Source organism: Cyprinodon variegatus, unplaced genomic scaffold, assembly GCF_000732505.1.
Source record: "Cyprinodon variegatus isolate N-32 unplaced genomic scaffold, C_variegatus-1.0 Scaffold643, whole genome shotgun sequence".
NCBI classification, from domain to species: Eukaryota; Metazoa; Chordata; class Actinopteri; order Cyprinodontiformes; family Cyprinodontidae; genus Cyprinodon; species Cyprinodon variegatus.
Window position 1 is genome coordinate 383179 of NW_015151096.1, and position 19649 is coordinate 402827.

Here is a 19649-nt window from a genome sequence, read left to right on the forward strand (position 1 = left end):
TGATGAAACTTTGATGTCGTAAACAAAAGTAGAGTTATGTAAACTAACTGTTAATGCCAGAGATCTATAAAAGGTTAACAGGTGCAATGTGAGCTAAATCTTTGGACTGTTTTGTAGAATAGGTTAAAAAAAAATCTGTTCCTTTTCATCAGGGTATCATTTCTCAACAAGAGAGAAAATAATCTAAAAGTACATTGAAACCAAGATATTTGATGTATTTATGCATTTGAAGACAAACCATGTGACCATTCTGAGGTTTTATTTCTTAATTTATAGGGAAATGTCTAGTTTTCCATCATCATCACTCTTATTAAGGAAAATTTAACTGGTGCAGTTATTTCTTCTAAAATTGTAAGTATGTGGTTATCAAGTCTAATTTTGCTGCATAAAGCTTTTACTTTATTACAACCTTTAAACTGCAAAATCAAAAGAATAATTTTTGTTTCAACCCAGTTTGTTCAAAATGAGCAAGAGAAAAGACTTAAATAATATATGGTCACAAGAATATCAAACAGTAACCCATATATTGCACTAGTTCTTACATTAAAGCCTCTGATCACTATGGGTCCCTGCTGAGTATTCTAAGACCTAAATAATGAACAATTTCCAACCCAGAAACTGAAAAGCTTTTAAATCAGTAAGACGTTTGAATCTTTGGAGGCTCTGGAGATTTTCTTAGTTTATTATGCAATATTTCATTTAAAAGTTATGGCATGTTACAATAACAAAGATTAATGATAAACAAACTAATTGAAAATTTTGTTTTAGTCAGCATCTAATCCTGGCTAATGTTTTTTATGGTTTTTTAAATGCACAATTTATATCCATTTCCTGAGCAGCTATTTTCACATAAGAGTAACCATAATAAAACCAATGCCATGCTCTGAACTGCTCAGGGTTGCCTTGGTTAGAGAGAAGAACAGTTAACTGGTTAACCAAATGGAGAGAGCCTAATACCAATATCTGCTGTTACATGTTAAAGTAGGCAAGACTCTTAATCCGATTTTGTCAACCAATACTGTATGTGTTCAGTATATGGCTTGGCATTTGCAGATGAGTGGATACGATTTCAATCAAATAGAAAGCAATAAAATAGCATAAAGAAATTTGTTGAAGAAGAGGATTTTTTTGTAAATTGTATCAAATTCTTTGGCATAATGTTTAGAAACAGAGTCTATTTAAAAAATTTTGTCAGATTTTCATATTTGTTAAACTCAGTTTTTTGCAGTTACTTCCTGGATGGCAGATGTAATCAATTGGCTCTCCTACTAAACATAAAGTTGTCATGTTTAGTAAGGCAGATGTTAAGAAAAAGCTTTCAGTTTTTAATGTTCACACTAAACCTCATCTTCTAATGGTCTTAAGTATAATATTTCTTCCTACTTTAATTTTCTTATGTCAATGTCTTGCCATATTTTTTTAGCTAAAATTTCAAGTTCAGGTTGTCAAATAAATGAAATGTAATTCTTCAGAAGTTATTTGTATAAAATTGGCTTGTACATGAAGCATTCACAGAAGACAGGATATTGTGAGATCACTCAGCAATATATCAATTATTTATACTCACTGTTGGGCTTTACATTATTCAACATAATTCATAGAAAGCAAGGTTGAAAGTGGCAAATTCCTAGAAGTGTTTTTGCAATGTCATTCTTACTGCCAACCAAGAATTCAATAAAAGGCACTTTAAGCAACAAGCAAGGTCATTCATACTTGCTATAAAAATGAATAACACGCAAAACGTGTAATATAAAACTGATAAGCTGAAGATGTTTTATAACTACTTTTTACCACAACTACCTCTGGTGCCTCTCATCAATCCAACCATGTGCAATACTTTAGCATATTTCTCAAGCTATTGTTATGAATATTTGTTTGTCCAATAGATAAAGATACACGCTCTGATTCCTCTGCATATTGTATGTAGTCTAATGTATGTGGTTGTTTTATTGTGACACAGTTTTATTGCAAACAGTTTTTGTTAAAATCTAGTCTTGCTAATGTTCCACATGTATTTCCCCCATGTAATAATAATCAATAAAACCAATAAAGCATCATCATCATTGTAATTCATGCTCTGAAAAAACAACGGTAAAGACTAAGCAGGTGAGAGGAATGTAGATAAGAATCAGATAAACACTTTCATTTGTTTTATGAACTGATAAAATCTGTGGGGAACAGCGATTAAAAAATGCTATCCCTCTGATGTGAAGCTTGTGTAAAGTTCTAAAATCTATTACCTCCTCCAAAGTAAGCCCCCTTCTTCCTATATATCACAACCTAAAGCTCTTCACCATCTTGTCCTTTCTTCTTTTTGCTACTACTTTTGCTCCATGTCTTATCACCCCCTCCACCAAACTTCCTTCTCACCCTTTCACTCTCCATTGCCTTATCCCAGTGTCCTGTAATCCTTGCCGGAAAGCGTCTCATTTGCATAATCTGAATTAGCCTGATCTGCCATCCTGGCCTACAGAAAGGGGTCGCTCTCCAAGAAATTGATCCTCTGGAGTGAATTTTTTTGGGAGGTGCAGAGGCAGCATAGTTTCTCTTTCGACATTCATATTTGCTTTAAGATGCTGATAATCATGCCTCATGCAGCAAAACCTTTAGACTGAGAAGCATTGTTTTCCACAAGAGCTAATCCATATCAAAGGCCGTAACTTTCCTTTTGGCTGTTTAAGGGAAAGTGCAATGACTCGCCTACACACAAGCCCTACAAGGCTGAACACATTATTTCAGGAGTCATTGAGAATGAAAACATTATGTGCATAATGCACTCCCCTGCTTGTGCATACACACACATCGTCACCCCATGAAGGAGAACTGAAGCGCTGGAGGGTAGTTGCAGCATTGCATGTTTGTGCAAGACAAAGAAACAAAAACAATGCCACTTCCTCATATAGTATTAGTATGCCACAGTTGATTATTTTTGGAAATACCGAGTCAAGTACAGCTCATTTAGACAGACAGAGCAGCGTGCCAATATTGATCTTTAAGCAAACACACATCTAGACTCCAAATCTGCAGGAATACATGTGTACACACACATACTGCTGGGATGCCAAGGGATGACGATGACTTAATAAGCACTCTCACAAGTTAATGAGAGTGTGGATGATAGAGGAAAAGCAGTAGAGAAGAATAAAGACAAAAAGACGAGAAGTATTGTGATGGGAAAGGACTGCAAGAGCAGCTTGTGTTGGCAGCAGGTGAATGGAAAAGCGGAGGAAAGTAAAATAAAGGGAAACAAACAAAAAGAAATGAGAGACGCCACTGGGAGAGACTGCAAACAAGGATAGAAAGACAAATCAGTAAGCAAGAGAAAGAAAACAGTAAAAGGCAGGATGGGAAGAATAAACTAACAGGTAAAGGAGAACAGAGAATATAATGAAAAAAACAGCACGGCTGCAGGGAGAGAGTGAGGAGAATTCACCAGGGAGGTAAAGATAATGCTCACTGAAACTTCTCCAGGAATACATTCAAACCACACTGCTGCAAATGATCGAATAAAACCAACCCCTAAAGTCAATATAAATAAATTAAAAGAGGCAGACTGATTTGATGCAAAAACTAAGTAATGTTATAGTATCTGGCTGCTAATCTAGGAATTATACAATTGTAAAACTGTGTAACTCAGTTACATACTACCCTGAATGTAGCAAAAGCCGCTGACAGCACATCACCAGAATTACAAACAACCCCTAAATAGTTTCAGCTCAACGTCCTATTCTGCCATCTTGTCGTAGGACCAATTTGGAGGTAATAAAAAGCCTCGTTTTCATTCGCACAAGGAGTCTGCTTTCGTACTTTTGCACCGCTTCTACAACCACCTATTTTGTTCAAAATAGCAACAAATTCACGCCTTCCCTTTTTTACACCCTTAGGGAAGGTGTTTGGGCTTGTGGTGGAGGAGGGGAAAAAAACAGGACTTATTCAGGAGATCAAACCAGCCATATGCGCTCACTTGGAAAATATCCGGTGTGGTCTAATTTGGACTGAAAGCTGATAACAGCCTGCCTGGAGACATAAGCTTAAATGACTACACACTATTAACAGGGGATATTTTCATCCTGGCACTGATCTCCTACTTTTGTGTGCTCATTTATTACTGTTTCCAATTTGGATTTGTTCAGTATTGTACAAGTAAAGGTTTATGCGAGTTTATGAAAATAATCAACAAGGGCAAAAAAAGTATTTCCGTCAAGCAACAGGTTTTTTTATGAGAAGATGTCAGGGCAAGGCTAAACTGTAGAAATTCATCTGTCTTTTTGTGTTTTTTGCGTACTTAAGGAAAGCCCCCAATCTCATCAACCCCCGCCGACCCCTCCTGCCCCAAAACCCACATCTTTTGTTGCCATGGCTACCATGCTTCCAAGGTAACAGCAAGACAGAGAAGCAGTGTGTGAGCAGGGTGACAAATACCTCTGACATGTGTGTTTACCAGCTCTGATGCATGTATCTGTACACGCAGGCAGTGAGACTCTCACAAACTCATCCAGATTATTATTTTACTACTGTTTTTCATCACCTAAATCAGCATCCAATAACAATCCCCTCTTAAAGTTAAAACTAAAAACCAAACATATTCTTCTGATTCATGAATACCGTGATGTGATTTGTTTAGTCCTACAACTTTAATGAAGAGCAAGTTTTCGGAAAGTAGAAATACTAAACCACTTTCCTACTTGAAGGATGTTGCAACTTAGTGCAACAGTAACACAAGCAGCAGCAGAAATAGCTTTTGCAATTACCAACAAAACTGTTGTGGTGCTGAAATGAAGGACACATTTTAATATGAACTTAGCGAAAATAGATTCCCTACAAGTTGCCTCTGTATTCATGAAAGATATTGTTGCGGTAAGAAAAATAACGGTTTAAAGACTGTTTAAACTTTCACATGTGTTAATATACAAATATTAGATTTTGCTCCTGCTGTTGTGTACCTTAGTGGAAGAAGACATGATGCCAAAGAAATATAATACTCCCCCCTCACATAACAATGCACTTGAGACTGTAGGATATGTAATTTGATGTGCAGCTAAGCCAGGCTGTCAGATTCTTTCGGATGTTTAAAGACTGTAGCTGCATGAGCCCTGCAGCTCTCACAATGGCCATATATACTTAAATATGTGCATAATTTGCTATTGCTAAAATTTTACATAAATGAATCAGTTATAGTGTTACCTGAGCTATACCAGGCAGATGCTTCATTTACCTGAATATAACTATACAAGTGTAACTGACAGCTTTACATGCTCTCTGATTAATCTGGCTAATAGTTATCTGACCATTTGAGGGTAATCCCAAAGCATATAAAAATAATTCACAGTTGGCCATATGTGATCATTTAAAATGCATAAGAAAGAGATGATAAAATCACAACAGTATTCTATTTGGTCATTATCCGGAAGGAGAATATGTATGAATTCCACATCCTTGATCCCTGTTTAGATGCATCCTTAGTGGTGTAGAGTTATAGTCAGGAAATGTGGTAGACAGACAGCATCAGGAAACATTTGGAGCTTCTGAAGAAATCATATAGAGCAACATTCTCCTAGCAATAATGAGTTTAAGTACCATAAAACCCCTTTCTACTCACAGTGATAAAGAAAACATTACTTTTCTTCTTTTTTTATGTTTAATCAACAGTATATATGGTCAGACAGTCGACTGTTAAGTGCACAGTTTTTATAGCATTTAATTTAATCATAAGTCTGTTTTTATTAAACTTGAAATGTTTTCTAAAAAAGAAAAAAATATATATAAGCAGGAGGAAATAATAAACTACTTTAAGCAAAACAAGTGAACAGATCTTTGGGAGAATGTTTACCATGGCATTATTTTAGCGATGCTCAACATGTTGCCCTTAACTCTGATGTTACCTTATATTGCAGTTCAGTGGTCTTGAAAGTCCAGGCTTTGATTTGGAAATAACATAACAATACAGTTAAGAGTGCTTGAAAAACCAGTGGGAATCATTAATGTTCGTCTACTAATTACTTTATTGATAATAGGTTTCTTTTAATTTTGAAAACACTAACCAAAGGTGCTGATTAATGAAGGTTGTATGGTAATACTTAAATTCTGGTATAATGTGATACAAACTTCCAGAACCTCTGATAAATCGTTTCTTTTTGAAACTTTTAACACAGAATTTCAAATGAACAACTTTCTAAGTCTAAATGTGAACCTTCTTGTTTTAAATCTGACTCTGTCCTCAGAAAAACCTGATAGAAGACAAAAGTTGAAGTTAATATCAAAGCCACTTGCTGGTGTAGCTGAGGGATAGACTGTGTTGTTAATTGGCCTCCGAAATGCACAATTGTTGTTTTTAAAAGCAGACCTTTTTTTTTTTTTAAATCAAATTAAAATCTGAAATTTAATTTAAATTGCAAGACTTCCATGAATGATAATTTTAAAACCAGCACATTTCTTTGTAATTCTGTATTTTTAGAAATCAGTTGTAGCAACTGTTTCACATAGTTTTTGATATCGATGTCGATGGGGAAGGTGAAATAACATTACAAATTTTAATCCTGTAAGTTTCCATTATAACTAGATGTAAGTTGCCAGAGGACATATATACATGCGGTACAAGAGCATAAGATCAGAATGTTTGAATATGCTGAAGAACAGTATGAAATGTATGTCTTAATGCTGCTGAAAAAGTCTAACAACTGAAACATGTCAAACTTAAACTTGACTGAGAATAAACAGATGCACTTTTCTCTATGAAATAACATTTCCTTTCCCTTCTTCTTTTTGACATTTTTCCTTTTTGTTGTTTGTCTTAAAAGACAAAAACAACATTTGTGAATCTATGCTACACCTTAAACATGTTATTTGTATGTTTGTTCTAAAGTATCTTCAAAAAATAGGAAAATATGTAGTTTCTCTGCAGAAATATAAAGATCCATGCATGGGTCTATGCCTATGTGTGGGTGAGAGATTGTGGATGAGGACATGCAGGCGTGTGTGTGTGTTTGTGTGTGTGTGTGTGTATGCTCCCTCACCCCTTGACAGCCTCCTCGACTTGGTCTGCATGGTCAGTGTGCCAACCACAGCCCCCATGTTTGCCGCTGTCGTTGTGGAAACAAGTGCGTCTGGATGCTCAAGTCTGTATTTCTTCGTCACGTGTTTGGAGGGCTACAGCACACACTCCCGCGCCCTCCGTTGCTCCCCTCATCCTCCTCTCCTCTCTCAGTGGCTGCTCTCGGCATAAACCTTCTCCCCGTCATCCTTTCATGCTTTCTCACTCTGTCTCACAACGCTTCCCCTTACCCTCTCTCACTCTCTCTCTCACCCCTTTTTTCCTTTTCATACCCCTCCCCATCCTTTGTTTTTCATCAGGGGTTTTTCTCTCACTCCCTCCTTTATTACCCTTTTTCCTAACTCTATATACTGCTACACTCCCACCTTCAGTGGAAGCCCACTGCCAGAGGAGAGCACCAGTAATCCAGCATGAAATCAGCAGGATGCTGATTTAGTGAATTATAAATGAATATGAGTGTACCCTTGATATAATGTTATGGAGTGAATCACTGCATGAAAAAAACAAACATGCCCCTACTTCAGTCATCAACCTAAAAGCAGCTGGAAGCTCTTGATGAAGAACAAATATGTAGATCAATTCAACCTTCAATATTGAAAAGACAGGCGGCTATAAATTGTGGGGCAGCAGGAAAACACGTGACAGTGGAGGAAATTATGAAAGTCCCAGAATTTTGGCAGCAATGCTCATGAAAAGGCCACTTCAATCTATCAACACCTCCACCTCCTCCATCCATCACTCCTGCTCATTCATCCATGATGCCCCAACATTCTCAGGCACACCAGCGAGATGGATCAAGGGATCCTCAGTTTATGTGTGCATGGTTGTAGATAGACATCCCAAGCAGTCAGAGATACGACAGGAAAAAAAAGGAAAGAAAGAAAACGCTTAAAGTCAAGGATGAGAGAGGAGAGGGGATTAAGGGCAAGAAGAAGCTGCTGAGACGTTTAATAGGACTGAAATAGGGGGATCAGGACAAGTATCTGATAACGTAGCAGGAGTTTGTGCTCATGTCTGTCAAAGCTGAACACACAAGTTAAAAGTTTCTTACAATCCACAGAAACTGGAAAGTAGTTCCAAGTGCATATACGGTGGCTTGCTAAAGTATTCACAACCCTTAAACTTTTCCACACTCTGCCTTCTTACAATAAATGTCTTTAGGTCAGTTTAAATCAAGACTGAAAATACATCTCTTTTAACTGGCCTTCAACAGCAGGTGAAAAAAGATAGAAATCATGTACATTATAGATCAAAGAATTGGGGAATTATTTAAAATTAAAAAATAAGTGCAATGTAGTGTACCTTACTTCAGAAGTTAGTTTATTATTTCATTTCAAATTTGAAACAAATTGTAGTTTTTATTTCTATTTCTGTTGCAGTGACTGTTGTGAATCACTAATATCAACAAAAGATATTTTTTACCTGTTATAAAAATATATTTTAACCCAAACCTAATTCAATATATATTATTGATACTTTAATGAATAAGATATGGTTTTCCCTCATCCACAGAATGAAACTGGTTATTTTTTTAAACATTGCTTAAGCTTGGGTTACGCTGGTTAAGATTCTCAGTCATCCAGGTCATCCATCCATCCATCCATTTTCTTTACACGCTTGTCCCGAGTGGGGTCACGAGGGGTGCTGGTGCCTATCTCCAGCAGTCAATGGGCGAGAGGCGGGGTACACCCTGGACAGGTCGCCAGTCTATTCATCCAGGTCATAGTTATTTCAAAAAAAGAAAATTAAAAACCATCTACTGGACTTTGTTTCCAAGTTTGAAACAGACGAATGGACGAAACGGACGAAGGGCTCCAGCCTCTTGGGATGGGGATCGTCTAACAACAGAAGCCAAATGACCCTCACTCTTCTGTTTCAATTTGCATGTTTTCAAAACGAAAACAAGGCTTTGTTAGGCTACTGAATAAAACCTTGAACTCAACGCTATTCCTGACATTAGGAACTGAGAAAGATGGGAAGCGCAACATCTTCAAACTTGGAAACAAAGTCCAGTAGATTGTTTTTAATTTTATTTCGTTTTGGAAGCTTGGTTTAGTTTTTGATTTAGAGTCCAGATAAAAATGTATTTGAACATTTGTAGTGTTACATAAAAACTAACTTTAATAGATGTGCTCTGTTCAATCTAACTACTGTGCTTTGATCTAAAGCAAAGGTCTTCTTTGTGGGGGTCACCAACATTTTTATTTTGTTTATTTTTTTCCAAAAAACCTAAAAAAAACTTAATCAATGCAGAACAACAAATTTATATCAGTGAAAGGAATAACCAAATTGTTGTTGGTGTATGATTGACATGCACAGAAATATAGGGTTAAACTTAGATGAAACTTCTTGCATTAAAAACCTGTGAAGCATGTGATTAAATTGACAAACAAGCTACAATCGTATTCTTTTCTTGGTCTTATTACATCAACAACAAAATTTAAACTTTTCAAATAAGCCAGCTCATTCCACAATATCACTTTTTATGTACACAAGTAAAACATGTTTGATTCTAAAAATAAAATCTTAGAACATGAACCCAAGAGCCCAGTTCATGCCCCAGGATATTAGATAAACCCCTGGTCCTGGGCTAAAACCTATTGGCTCCATGAGTCACTAGGACCCACTAGTGGGATATAAATGGTTGATATTTTAAAGGGTGAACCTGTAATGGTAGTATTTGGGAATTCCTGTGGTGTGGAAACTTTTTGCTGAAATGTGAATTGGGCTTGTTTGAAGAGTCACACAATCAGGTTGGAATCTAGGGGCGATACTAAAGGCTAGGTTAACATGTGATTTCTCTCTCTCATGTTACCCATGCTGTTCTGGGATGGATTTTACTGTGGGAAAGGATGTACTGTCCTGCTGGGGATAGCATCTGCCATTAATGACTTCTGCTGCCATGAAAGAATCTGCAAAAACATGAACAGAATGAAAAATATAAACACCATTATTAAAAAGTCAGATTTAAAAATTAGATAATTTTTTTTCCTTCTTCACTATGAAATGTAGAGCAAGCATCTGCTTATTTGCTAATAAATTCTCTTTTATTTTTTTTATACATTTAAAGCACAATGTATAACTTTAAGCCAGAAGGGGGCGCTTGACATGCAACTTTCAGGTTTAGCCCCTCTAAAGGCCAGTGAACAGGGGCGGTTCTAGAGAGGGCCAGTGCCCGTATAGATCATGTCCTAACCCAGTTTAGTCTTCAGTACAGGGGCCCTGTTTTGGCCCCTGTACTGAGGACATAATAATCATAGAAATTCTAATGATGACATGCACTGGGACAGACATGGTTATTGATGGGTCCTTTGGATTTATTTCCTTTTTTTCTTTACAAATTCTGTTTTACTAATTATTTAAAATCAATAAGGTGATAGCTTCAGTGGTATTGAGATAGGATCCCAGTTTTCATCTGCCAAATGTTTTTTCAAAACAAATTGCTCAAATTTATACAGCTGAATTTATCAGTTTTTCTTGAGTTCTGTTTCAGATTTTGAATACGGTAATTTGTAACTCAAATTAAGTCAAAATTATGTTAAATTCCTAAATTATGAATGTATATTGACTTAATAATAAGACATACAATTTTAATTAAACCTAATTGAATAAAATTTTTACATCATGCAGCTATGTTAATACATGTGAATCCCTTGCCCTGTTTGTTTTATTTCATGCTTTTCTGTGCCTCCATGAAAACACACTGGCCCACTCCTGGCCCCTCCTGGCCCACTGGTACGTTTGGTCTAGAACCGCCACTGCCAGTGAAGACACAACATCCCTCCATGTTTTGAAATCTGATAGCACACAACTTTGGACCAGCAGATTGAAAAGTCATCAAGTTACATGTTAAGATAATTCCACTTTACCTCCTCTAGATTAAACCCTACATCTGAGAACCAAAATATCTCATGAGCTTAGTGTCATACTGTAGCTACCTTTTTCCCAAGCAACACATCATTTACAATGTTTTTGCAAATGTCTGTTTTTCCCTCTTTTAGATGCACTGCTCATTCTCCTTACTGTGCACAGTCCAGCAAACTACCGGAAAGGGAAATAATGACGGCATCAGCAAGGGCCAGAAGCCTGGCAAGGCAGCCTTCTGGCTGAATCCCTAGATGCTAGTGAATATAGCACAGGAAACTTGGGGGATGGCGGCGCTGGAGCCTCCAGCTCTGGCCTGAGGTCTAGAGCCTTGAGCTCCAGCCTGAGGCTCCAGAGCTTGGCTTAGAAGACTGAAGAGACTTGAGTTTGGAAGACTGAAGAGATTTTGACTCAGGCTGGAGATTTGGGTTTGGACCTAGGGCAAGAGTGCTTGGTGCCATGTTTGAACCCAGTTCTGAGCCACAGCGGAAATGATTGAAGGCTGGAAATGATTGAGCCATGGGTTTACGTATATGAAGATGGTCATTGTGATGATGAAGCTTTTGGGGCTTTTGGGTTAATAGGTGAGAGCTCAGGTGACTCTGACACAGACAGACAAAGCGGTGTACTGCAGAACCTCAGAGGTGAAAGTAGAGGCATCCTGCAGACCCCTGTTGGGATGAACTGAAGCAATGTAAGGTGTTTCTATGGCAGGTCTCAGCTGTGACAGCTGGCATGCAGCCTACTGTTGCTGCTAACTTGCAAGTCTCTGCTTCTGCTGGCTCACAGAACTCCCCTTCTTGTGCTGCTCTTGGCTTGCAGGCCTCTCCTGCTGCTGCTGGGTTCCAGGTTTCCCCTGCTGCTGCAAGTGGCTTCCTATTGCCAGTATTTAGGCATAGGGACATTCTGATGTTCCTAGGCCCAGCTAGTCTTGACAGGATATATATACACAGCAGACCTATGAGAGTTTATCTTTCATGTGAACTCTGAGTGACACATTCATACACATGCTTTTTTTTTCTTCATTTATGGGTGTGTCCATAATGACGTCCATAGGCTGAAGGCTGTCCAGATTCAGCACAGCAGCCCAGAGTTCCTTTACTACCCTGAATTGTGATCTTACTGCTGACTTCCCCAAAAGATTAAGGATTAGGAGCTAGGAACAGGAGGTAGGAGCTACAATTTGAGATATTAAGATCGAGCAGTTTCTTCAAGGAGCAATTTTCATGTAATTCAGCTTGCAGATTCTTTAGAGTATATAGTTCTGATGTGTAGGAAGGGGAAAGTGGCATGTACTGCCCAAGTATTGTATGCACTATGTAAAGCCATATTATACCTAGCCTCTCCTGTCATTATAGCCTGACAACTTGAGCTTGACGATGTAAAAGATTACAAGCCCCAGGATACAAACTCTGCTACACCCAGTCAAAGGAAAATGATTAGTTCTCCTCTCTTTATTAGTGTGTCAAGTATTCTAACAAATGAAACATGTGCTTGCTTTCATTGCAAAATTTCCAGTTGCCTGATTGTGGAGTAGACACATTGACTCATTTTTAAAACCATTTGTTTGACATAAAGCTGCTATTCATTAATAAGACTCGGTTTTTCAGGAAAAGGATTGTGAACTAAGTGTTATTGTAGGATTGCCATAAGGAGAATTAGTTGAAAAAGATTTGGTGTGGTGAATTAAAAATCTGCGGTTTGGTTTGGTGTAAATTGGGCTCATTAATTCTGAGGTGTGTGTGTGTGTGTGTGTGCTCTTTTGTCTGCATCAGAGTGAGGATAATTTTTCTGATTTGAACAGCAAAGTAATCACTGTTTGTCGCAAAATGAGGACATTCTGCTAATCCTCACTTCCTATTTTCCTAACGGGTAGGTTTAAGACTAAGGTGTGAATTGGGTTGAGGTTAAGGTTAGTGTAGGTTAGCGCTGGTAATGGTTATGATCTGGGGTATTTCAGGGTTAGAAAGGGTTGAAGATCAGTGGGAGTAAACACAGTAGTACTCACACATAGCAAGACAAAAATTTTGGTGTGTGTGTTTTGCTGTTTCTTCGCAACAGTGAGTGAGCCAGAACGGACAGCCGTGGGGAGCAATCTTTTCACCCTGCCCACTCGCACACATGCTTTCACAAACGCAGAGAGAAGCACACATATGGTTGCACATACATATAGCTCATTCACTGACCAGGGTCAGAAAGAACGATCAAGGGTTGAGGTCTCAATAAATAGTATGACCATATCGTGTCAAAAAACACAAACAGACTCCTCTTCCTTTTTGCTTCCTCCCCCGTAACTCCCTGCCTGGATTTACAGAGAATAAAAGATATTCCTCACATCTCAGCTGCACTCCACTTTATCCTTAGCCTTAAACCATACATAAGCACCTCTCTCCATCCTGCTGTGTGTCTGTTTTAGGCATACAACCATCTCTACAGTATCTAACCATCTCTCCCTATAAATCCATGTCTCTGTACTGGAGTAATGTTCCTGTCGCTTCAAACACAGTTCCCTGCTTGTTCCAATCTCAAATCTTCATCCCCCCACAGTGTCTGACAGGCCCATTTCCACACTCTGACAGAAATGTTTCTCCATCTAGTAATCATTTCAACGTCTGTCTGCACAGCACAGAGAAAAGGGGAGAGGTTGGAGCAGTGTGTACGCTTGTTTTCATTTTTTTTTTGTGCTTGTGAGTGAAGTATTGGGACTGACTTGTCTGGTGTTTCCCTACAGGGATGGGAGTGAAAAGTTGTGCACCGTTTTACAAGGTCCCCGTCACATTTTTCAATACTGAGATGAGGAAACAAAATAAAACTCATGAGTGAAGTGGGTTGATACGCCTCTTCCTATATCGTCCACTGATGTATGCAGAAGAGAGGGAAAAGAGCTGGATTATTGAAGATGCAAACATGCTTGGCAGTGGGTGATGAAGAAGAGGATGGGTAAAGTACACCGGAAAAGCTTCCGGCGGGAGATTAGACTGCGATGAAAGAGAAAGAAGTGGTTCAAAAACGAGAGAGTGGGCGACTGATACAGCAAGATAGAAAATGCAGAGAAGAGCAAAGGGGGGCAAAGCAAACACAGTTCTAGAGAATAAAGCCGAAGAACAAAGAGAATCAGTAAAATGTAGGGAATTAACCTAAGAGAAAATGAAAGTGCTCAAATTTTGATTAAGATTAAAAAACTAGAAGAAGCTTTACTGAAATACATAGGTTCAATGAATGAAATGGCACATATAAAGATCTACCTCAGTGATAAACTGCTCCGTTTATTCTTTTCCATCTAAAAGAAACATCTGAACAGTAATCTATTCCTCACAGGGCCATATGACAGTCTTCTGTTATCGTACCAAGCATCTGCAATTATTCATCAGAGACAGCATGGCTGACAGGGAACATGTATATAAGGAAAATCATTATTAATATTTATAGGTGCACTTATTACACCAGCTGCTTCTTATTCTAAGGTGTATTCCAAGCATCTTCCCTGTTTCTTTTTTATGAAAATATTATATTGATCTGCTACTATCTAGATGTGGAAGGAAAAGATAAAAAAAACGCTAAGGTTGGTTTGAATAAATAATGAAAAAGGAGATTAGAAAAAATGGACATGGAGCTAGAAAATGAAGACATGCTGTGAATCAAAAAGGAGTTTTAATTTCAGACGTCAGAAAAAAATTAGAGAAATGTTTTATTTTTTATAGCACAGTGATTAAATTGGGGGAATGGATGAACTGAGAATGAGCAGGGCAGGAAGACTTTTCTTTCCCATATTGATCCATTCAATTCTGAGCGTTATTTTAGCAGAACTGTAATGATTGGTGAAGCCTTCATGCAGAAAATACATTAGCAACAAGTTGATGATCATATTTATTGGAAAATGATTACCACATTTTAAAATAAAAGACCAAGAAGGAAGAAAATAACCACCCAAGAGACAGTCAGGCTGGAAAGCTGAGAAAACAACCCTCAGTTCTTAGCAGCGAGATCCACCGCTTTAAAATCATTCTTCATCTCCTCAGAAACTCTTAATGTAATAAACTGTGACAAGACAAACTGGTGGATCTTGGTCTAGCTTGTCAACTATTCAAATATTTAACCACTCAGCTATAATATAGAGTTAATCAGCCAGAACGGCGACCATAGAAAAGTTAAAGCCCAATGATATTTGATTCAAAGACAAGTGCTGTTATGTTATGTTCAATTGAATTTAATGTAACATAACAGCAATGATGTGTAATGACAGGTTAGGTAAAAGGCAAGTTTAGCTGGAACGATGGTCTTAAGAGTGAATAAAGTAGAGCTTACCAACAAGTTAGCTGGAGGTTATCACAGAGGCATAAAAAAAGTGAGAAACTTTAAGACTTCAGGGTTAAAGTACGAGGGAGAGTGATTGATCAGTGTGAAACAAAACAGTTGAGCTGAAGTTACTGATCTGAAACAGCTGAGGCAGAGCACAGCACGGACTAGAAATAACAGTTGGAGAAGGGAATAAGAAGCTGAGGGAAATAAACTCCATTGAGCCTATTAAACAATATTGTTTATTGTTACAAAGATCGGCATTATCACTAATCTTAGGCCTTTATTGAACCAAAAAAACAAAGGACACCCAAACACAGAAACAATTTAAGGAATAATTATACATATATATATCAAAGTGAAGTCTAAACCGAAGGACCGTAATAAGAGCAGTGGAGATTTTTTTATAAAGAACTAGATAGTAGATACTGAAGTGGATGGCAGTAAACTAGGCAAAGGTGTTGATGGCTGTTTAAGCTGAATTTACTTTATTTCTTTAGTCAGATCTTAGTTTCAGGAGTAATATTAATCCTAGTTAAATAAAATACAATCTAGGTACAAGTCAAAATAAAGCAGGATTTGCCTCCTGCTGTACTCAATGTCCTGGTGAAACCATTCAAGATGAGACAAATATCTGACATGCATTTCAAAACTAGAGGAACATATTAAAGGTTGTTCCTGTTTTATGTTAAAGAGATTTTTTTTTACATAAATTGAAAGAGCAAATGAACTGCTTATGTCAATGTTTTGACACATGGTAACCTTATTGGAGTGAGGGTTAGGATTGATGAGTGTTTTTCTGTTACTAATGTTTATTTCAGTGGAATTTCCTGTTTATTTTCCCAACTTGAAAAATTATCAGGTTTACTTTAAACAAGTAGTGACTGGATAATAATTTTTTATTTCCACAACAAACAAACAAAAAAGTTGTGTTTTAACTTGTGACAGCATAGTGCTTGTCGAAAATAATCTGTAGTGAGTAATATCTTAGTGATGATAAAAAAAAATGATCTACTGTTCCATTTGTTTGTTTTGCTGGGTTTATATGATCAATTGCCAAAAAAAAGTCATCTGTCTTCACAAACTTTAATTTGATTTCTGCATGGGCAGTTTTTTTTCTAATATTTTTAGATCAAAACAATATCACAGAAACAGAAGAATAAACTTTTATTGCAGCAAAACCTTCCCCGGATATAGTAATATTGATACTTTTAGAGGGAAAGTGTTTCGATAACAGCCATATTTCATTTTTTACTTTAGTGCCAAACTGGAGCAATGTTAGTTTTTTCACTGTCTCTCATACAAAAATCATACAGTTATAGAGTTATGTAATTCAGAAAGAATATTTCCTCCCAAATACCATGCCAGCCAACTATATGTCATGTCAAAGAGAAAAAATGAGCACAACATAAAACGCATCACCTTTATATAAAGACTTCTTCAATGTGTGGTTACCACTGATGTAGCCCAAAGTTGTTTACATTAAACCATTATAAAAGCAAGACCTACAAAAGTTGATGACCTTTACCCTGACAATATCCATTAAAATAAAATTTTTAAGATTTAAGTATTTCTAAGGCTATACATTTTGAAATAAACTAATATAATGGGATATTAAAAGAAAATCTAGTTGCACAAAGTTGAGCTTTGTATGGACTAGCATCTTTCAGTTGATAAATTAAAAAAGCAAAACAGAACATAAACATAAACAGCATGCATGTCATTATCTAGGGCAGCCTTTTAGAAACATATAAAATACATATTTTTAAAAATGACCAAAAAGTTTCAGTAAAGGGGTACAAAGTTCCTATGTATTTTTTTCAAATAATATTGTTTCTTACATTTGAGTGCCTCTGATAAAGTGGTGTTTTCACGAATTATTAAAGACACGCTGTTTCAGACTGAGTAAGAATTTGCAAGATCTAAAATAATGGCTGAAATCAAAAAAGGGAGAAAATCTATTAGGTTCAGTTTCTTTTACACAGGTGCAGTTGACAGCTCAGACATAGGCTCAGAAGAGCTACTGTAAATTATATGTAAATGTGTTTGGGATGAAAAGAAACAGATGATTTATACAATTAGAGAAAGTAATCCCTTAAATAAAAATCAATTAAACATCTTTTCTTTTCTTTCATACATAACAAAAAAATGATATGGGACTTTTAGTGGCCAACAACATGCTGGCCTCTCATTAATCTAAATTTGGCTGATGTCTAATGTGGATGGGCCGAAAGGAAAGTGAATGGATTATTTATCAAATCCTGAATCATATTCTCAGAATCCACAAAAAAAATAGAAGAGTAACAGTGGAAATCCATTGATACCTTAATTGAAAAGAATTACTGCCTATGTAGATTAGTTTTTATCCTCCAGTGGAGTCAGATTAGAGGAGTTAAGGTCCCAGACTTAGAGAGAAGGAGAAGATCAAATATTTCCTGAAACACAACTATGAAACTGTCTGTGCTTTAATCTCATTTGCCATTTTAGTTACATCAAATATCTGATTTTATCCTCTAAAGATGGGATGGTACACAAATATTCTTGCTTTAATTTTAAGATATGTGAATGCTTGTATGGTAGTGATAGGTTTTGCTGATCTATTACATTTTTCCCTCCTTTCTGATTCAGACATGAATAGTTGATGGCAATTTAAATTTCAAGGGCACACTTGTTTTGCACTCGCAGACTTCATTGTGCTGTATTTCCTTTCAGTTTTAAATTTAAGCGTCATGAGTGTCAGACAAGAAAAAATGGTAACATGTACATTTTGAAACTTCCATCCATCCATTTTCTTCAGGTTAATCTGTTAAAGTCCATTGCAGGGCCATTTTGACACAATAACATTATTTCTTTTTATTATACATGAGAAACATTAATAAGTCTGGTTTTCTGATTTGAATATCCAGACTGCAAATAAGCCTTTTTCAAGCTTTCACGGAGAGGTGTGCATGCAGGACTGGAAAGGGAACTTAAAAGGAAAGAACCGGGTCAGTATGTCATCTTTTGAATGTCTTACATCAAGCATCAAGCAGATATGACTCATTAAAGTGGATTCATAATCAGAAAAAAACTTATACTGCCTATAGTATCTTTCGTTCTAATGATTAAGAAGTAGATTTTTGTGTAATTGTTTTTTCATAAAATGTATCTGAATAATCAGATCTCTGAGCATTAAGGCTCAGTGCTCATGGAGCCACTGCACGTCATTCCTGCTTTTGCTTTGTTTTGTTTTTAAGTGGACATATCTATTATATCAGATGTTGTGAAAAGTTTCTAAAATACAAGGTAATGAGTAAACTTCATTCCTGAGTTCATTTTTGTCCATAGTTGCAAAGAAAACTTGTTTTTTTCCCCGTCGACACAGATCAATAGATTCCATTTTCATGCTGTTGTGCACATTGGGCTGAGAGACCGAGTTAAAATGTCGGGCACAACAATGATAAATGTTTTTGATTTTCTTTATTTCCTTACAGATCCATCATTTTTGTTTGTTTTTAGCTGTTCTCTTTTTCAACATGTCAATAATAAAAACAGAACAAATAGATTTACCAAGCAAATGGTTCCCAGTAATAACTTTAAAGTAATTTAAAAAATGAAATCAAAGGTCAGTCTTTGACGTTGCTTAAACTGTGTTTTTCTGGTACTGTATGCTGGTGTCTATTTGAAGACACTTGACGCATGCTTTGAATCTTTCTCTATAGCTGGTGTGCAAATAGTAATCTGTTTTTTGAAGGAAGATGATTTAAAAAAAAATCATTTAAACTATAGATTTTTGGGGGAGACCCTCGGGGACTACTAACAGCTGCATACGTGACATGTATGTTCAGACCAAATTTTATGATGTCTTTAACAGGACATTAAAAGAATCTGTATGACTAGTGTCAGAGCCTGGTACGTAGTGTGTCTAGACTCTCCCTTAGAGATAGGGTGAAGAGATCAGTCATCTGGAGAGGACTTAGAGTGGATGGATGGATGGATGGATGGATGGATGGATGGATGGATGGATGGATGGATGGATGGATGGATCGATGGATGGATGGATCGATGGATCGATGGATCGATGGATCGATGGATCGATGGATCGATGGATCGATGGATCGATCTTCCTCCTAACAGTCATCCTGAGTCTACTTGATGCATGAGTTCAAATGAGTAGGTGTATGCAGCCCAATCCATGCAGTTTACTGCCATTCTCCCAAACAGAATTTAGAAAAGCATAGTTTAAGTCCAGATCATGACTAAAAATCTGACTTGATTTTAACTAAGTGATCAAATTAATCTAGATAGCTGAACCACCAAGAAAAAAAGAGTCTAAGGATTAAAAAGGGGAAATCTAAGGGTTTGCTCCATCCCTGAAGGCAAATGAAAAATAAAAATGTTAACGTTACTCAAGTTTGATTACTCTTAGATTCTCTTCTCCACCCATGCTTATTATGAT

General features: G+C 36.9%; 1 protein-coding gene across 3 annotated transcripts in view; it reads right to left on the reverse strand.

Moving 5' to 3' along the window:
• kcnip1 (Kv channel interacting protein 1) overlaps positions 1 to 19649 on the reverse strand; it is a 62391-nt gene that overhangs the window by 16916 nt on the left and 25826 nt on the right. The window contains exon 1 of one of the 3 annotated variants that reach the window (XM_015393479.1): positions 7014 to 7228. The exons of the other annotated variants lie outside the window; for them this stretch is intronic. Within the exon in view, the coding sequence (XP_015248965.1) occupies positions 7014 to 7071 (58 nt within the window). The 5' untranslated portion in view covers positions 7072 to 7228. Of the gene's footprint in view, positions 1 to 7013; positions 7229 to 19649 lie in introns of those variants that run through there. 3 annotated transcript variants of the gene reach the window in all.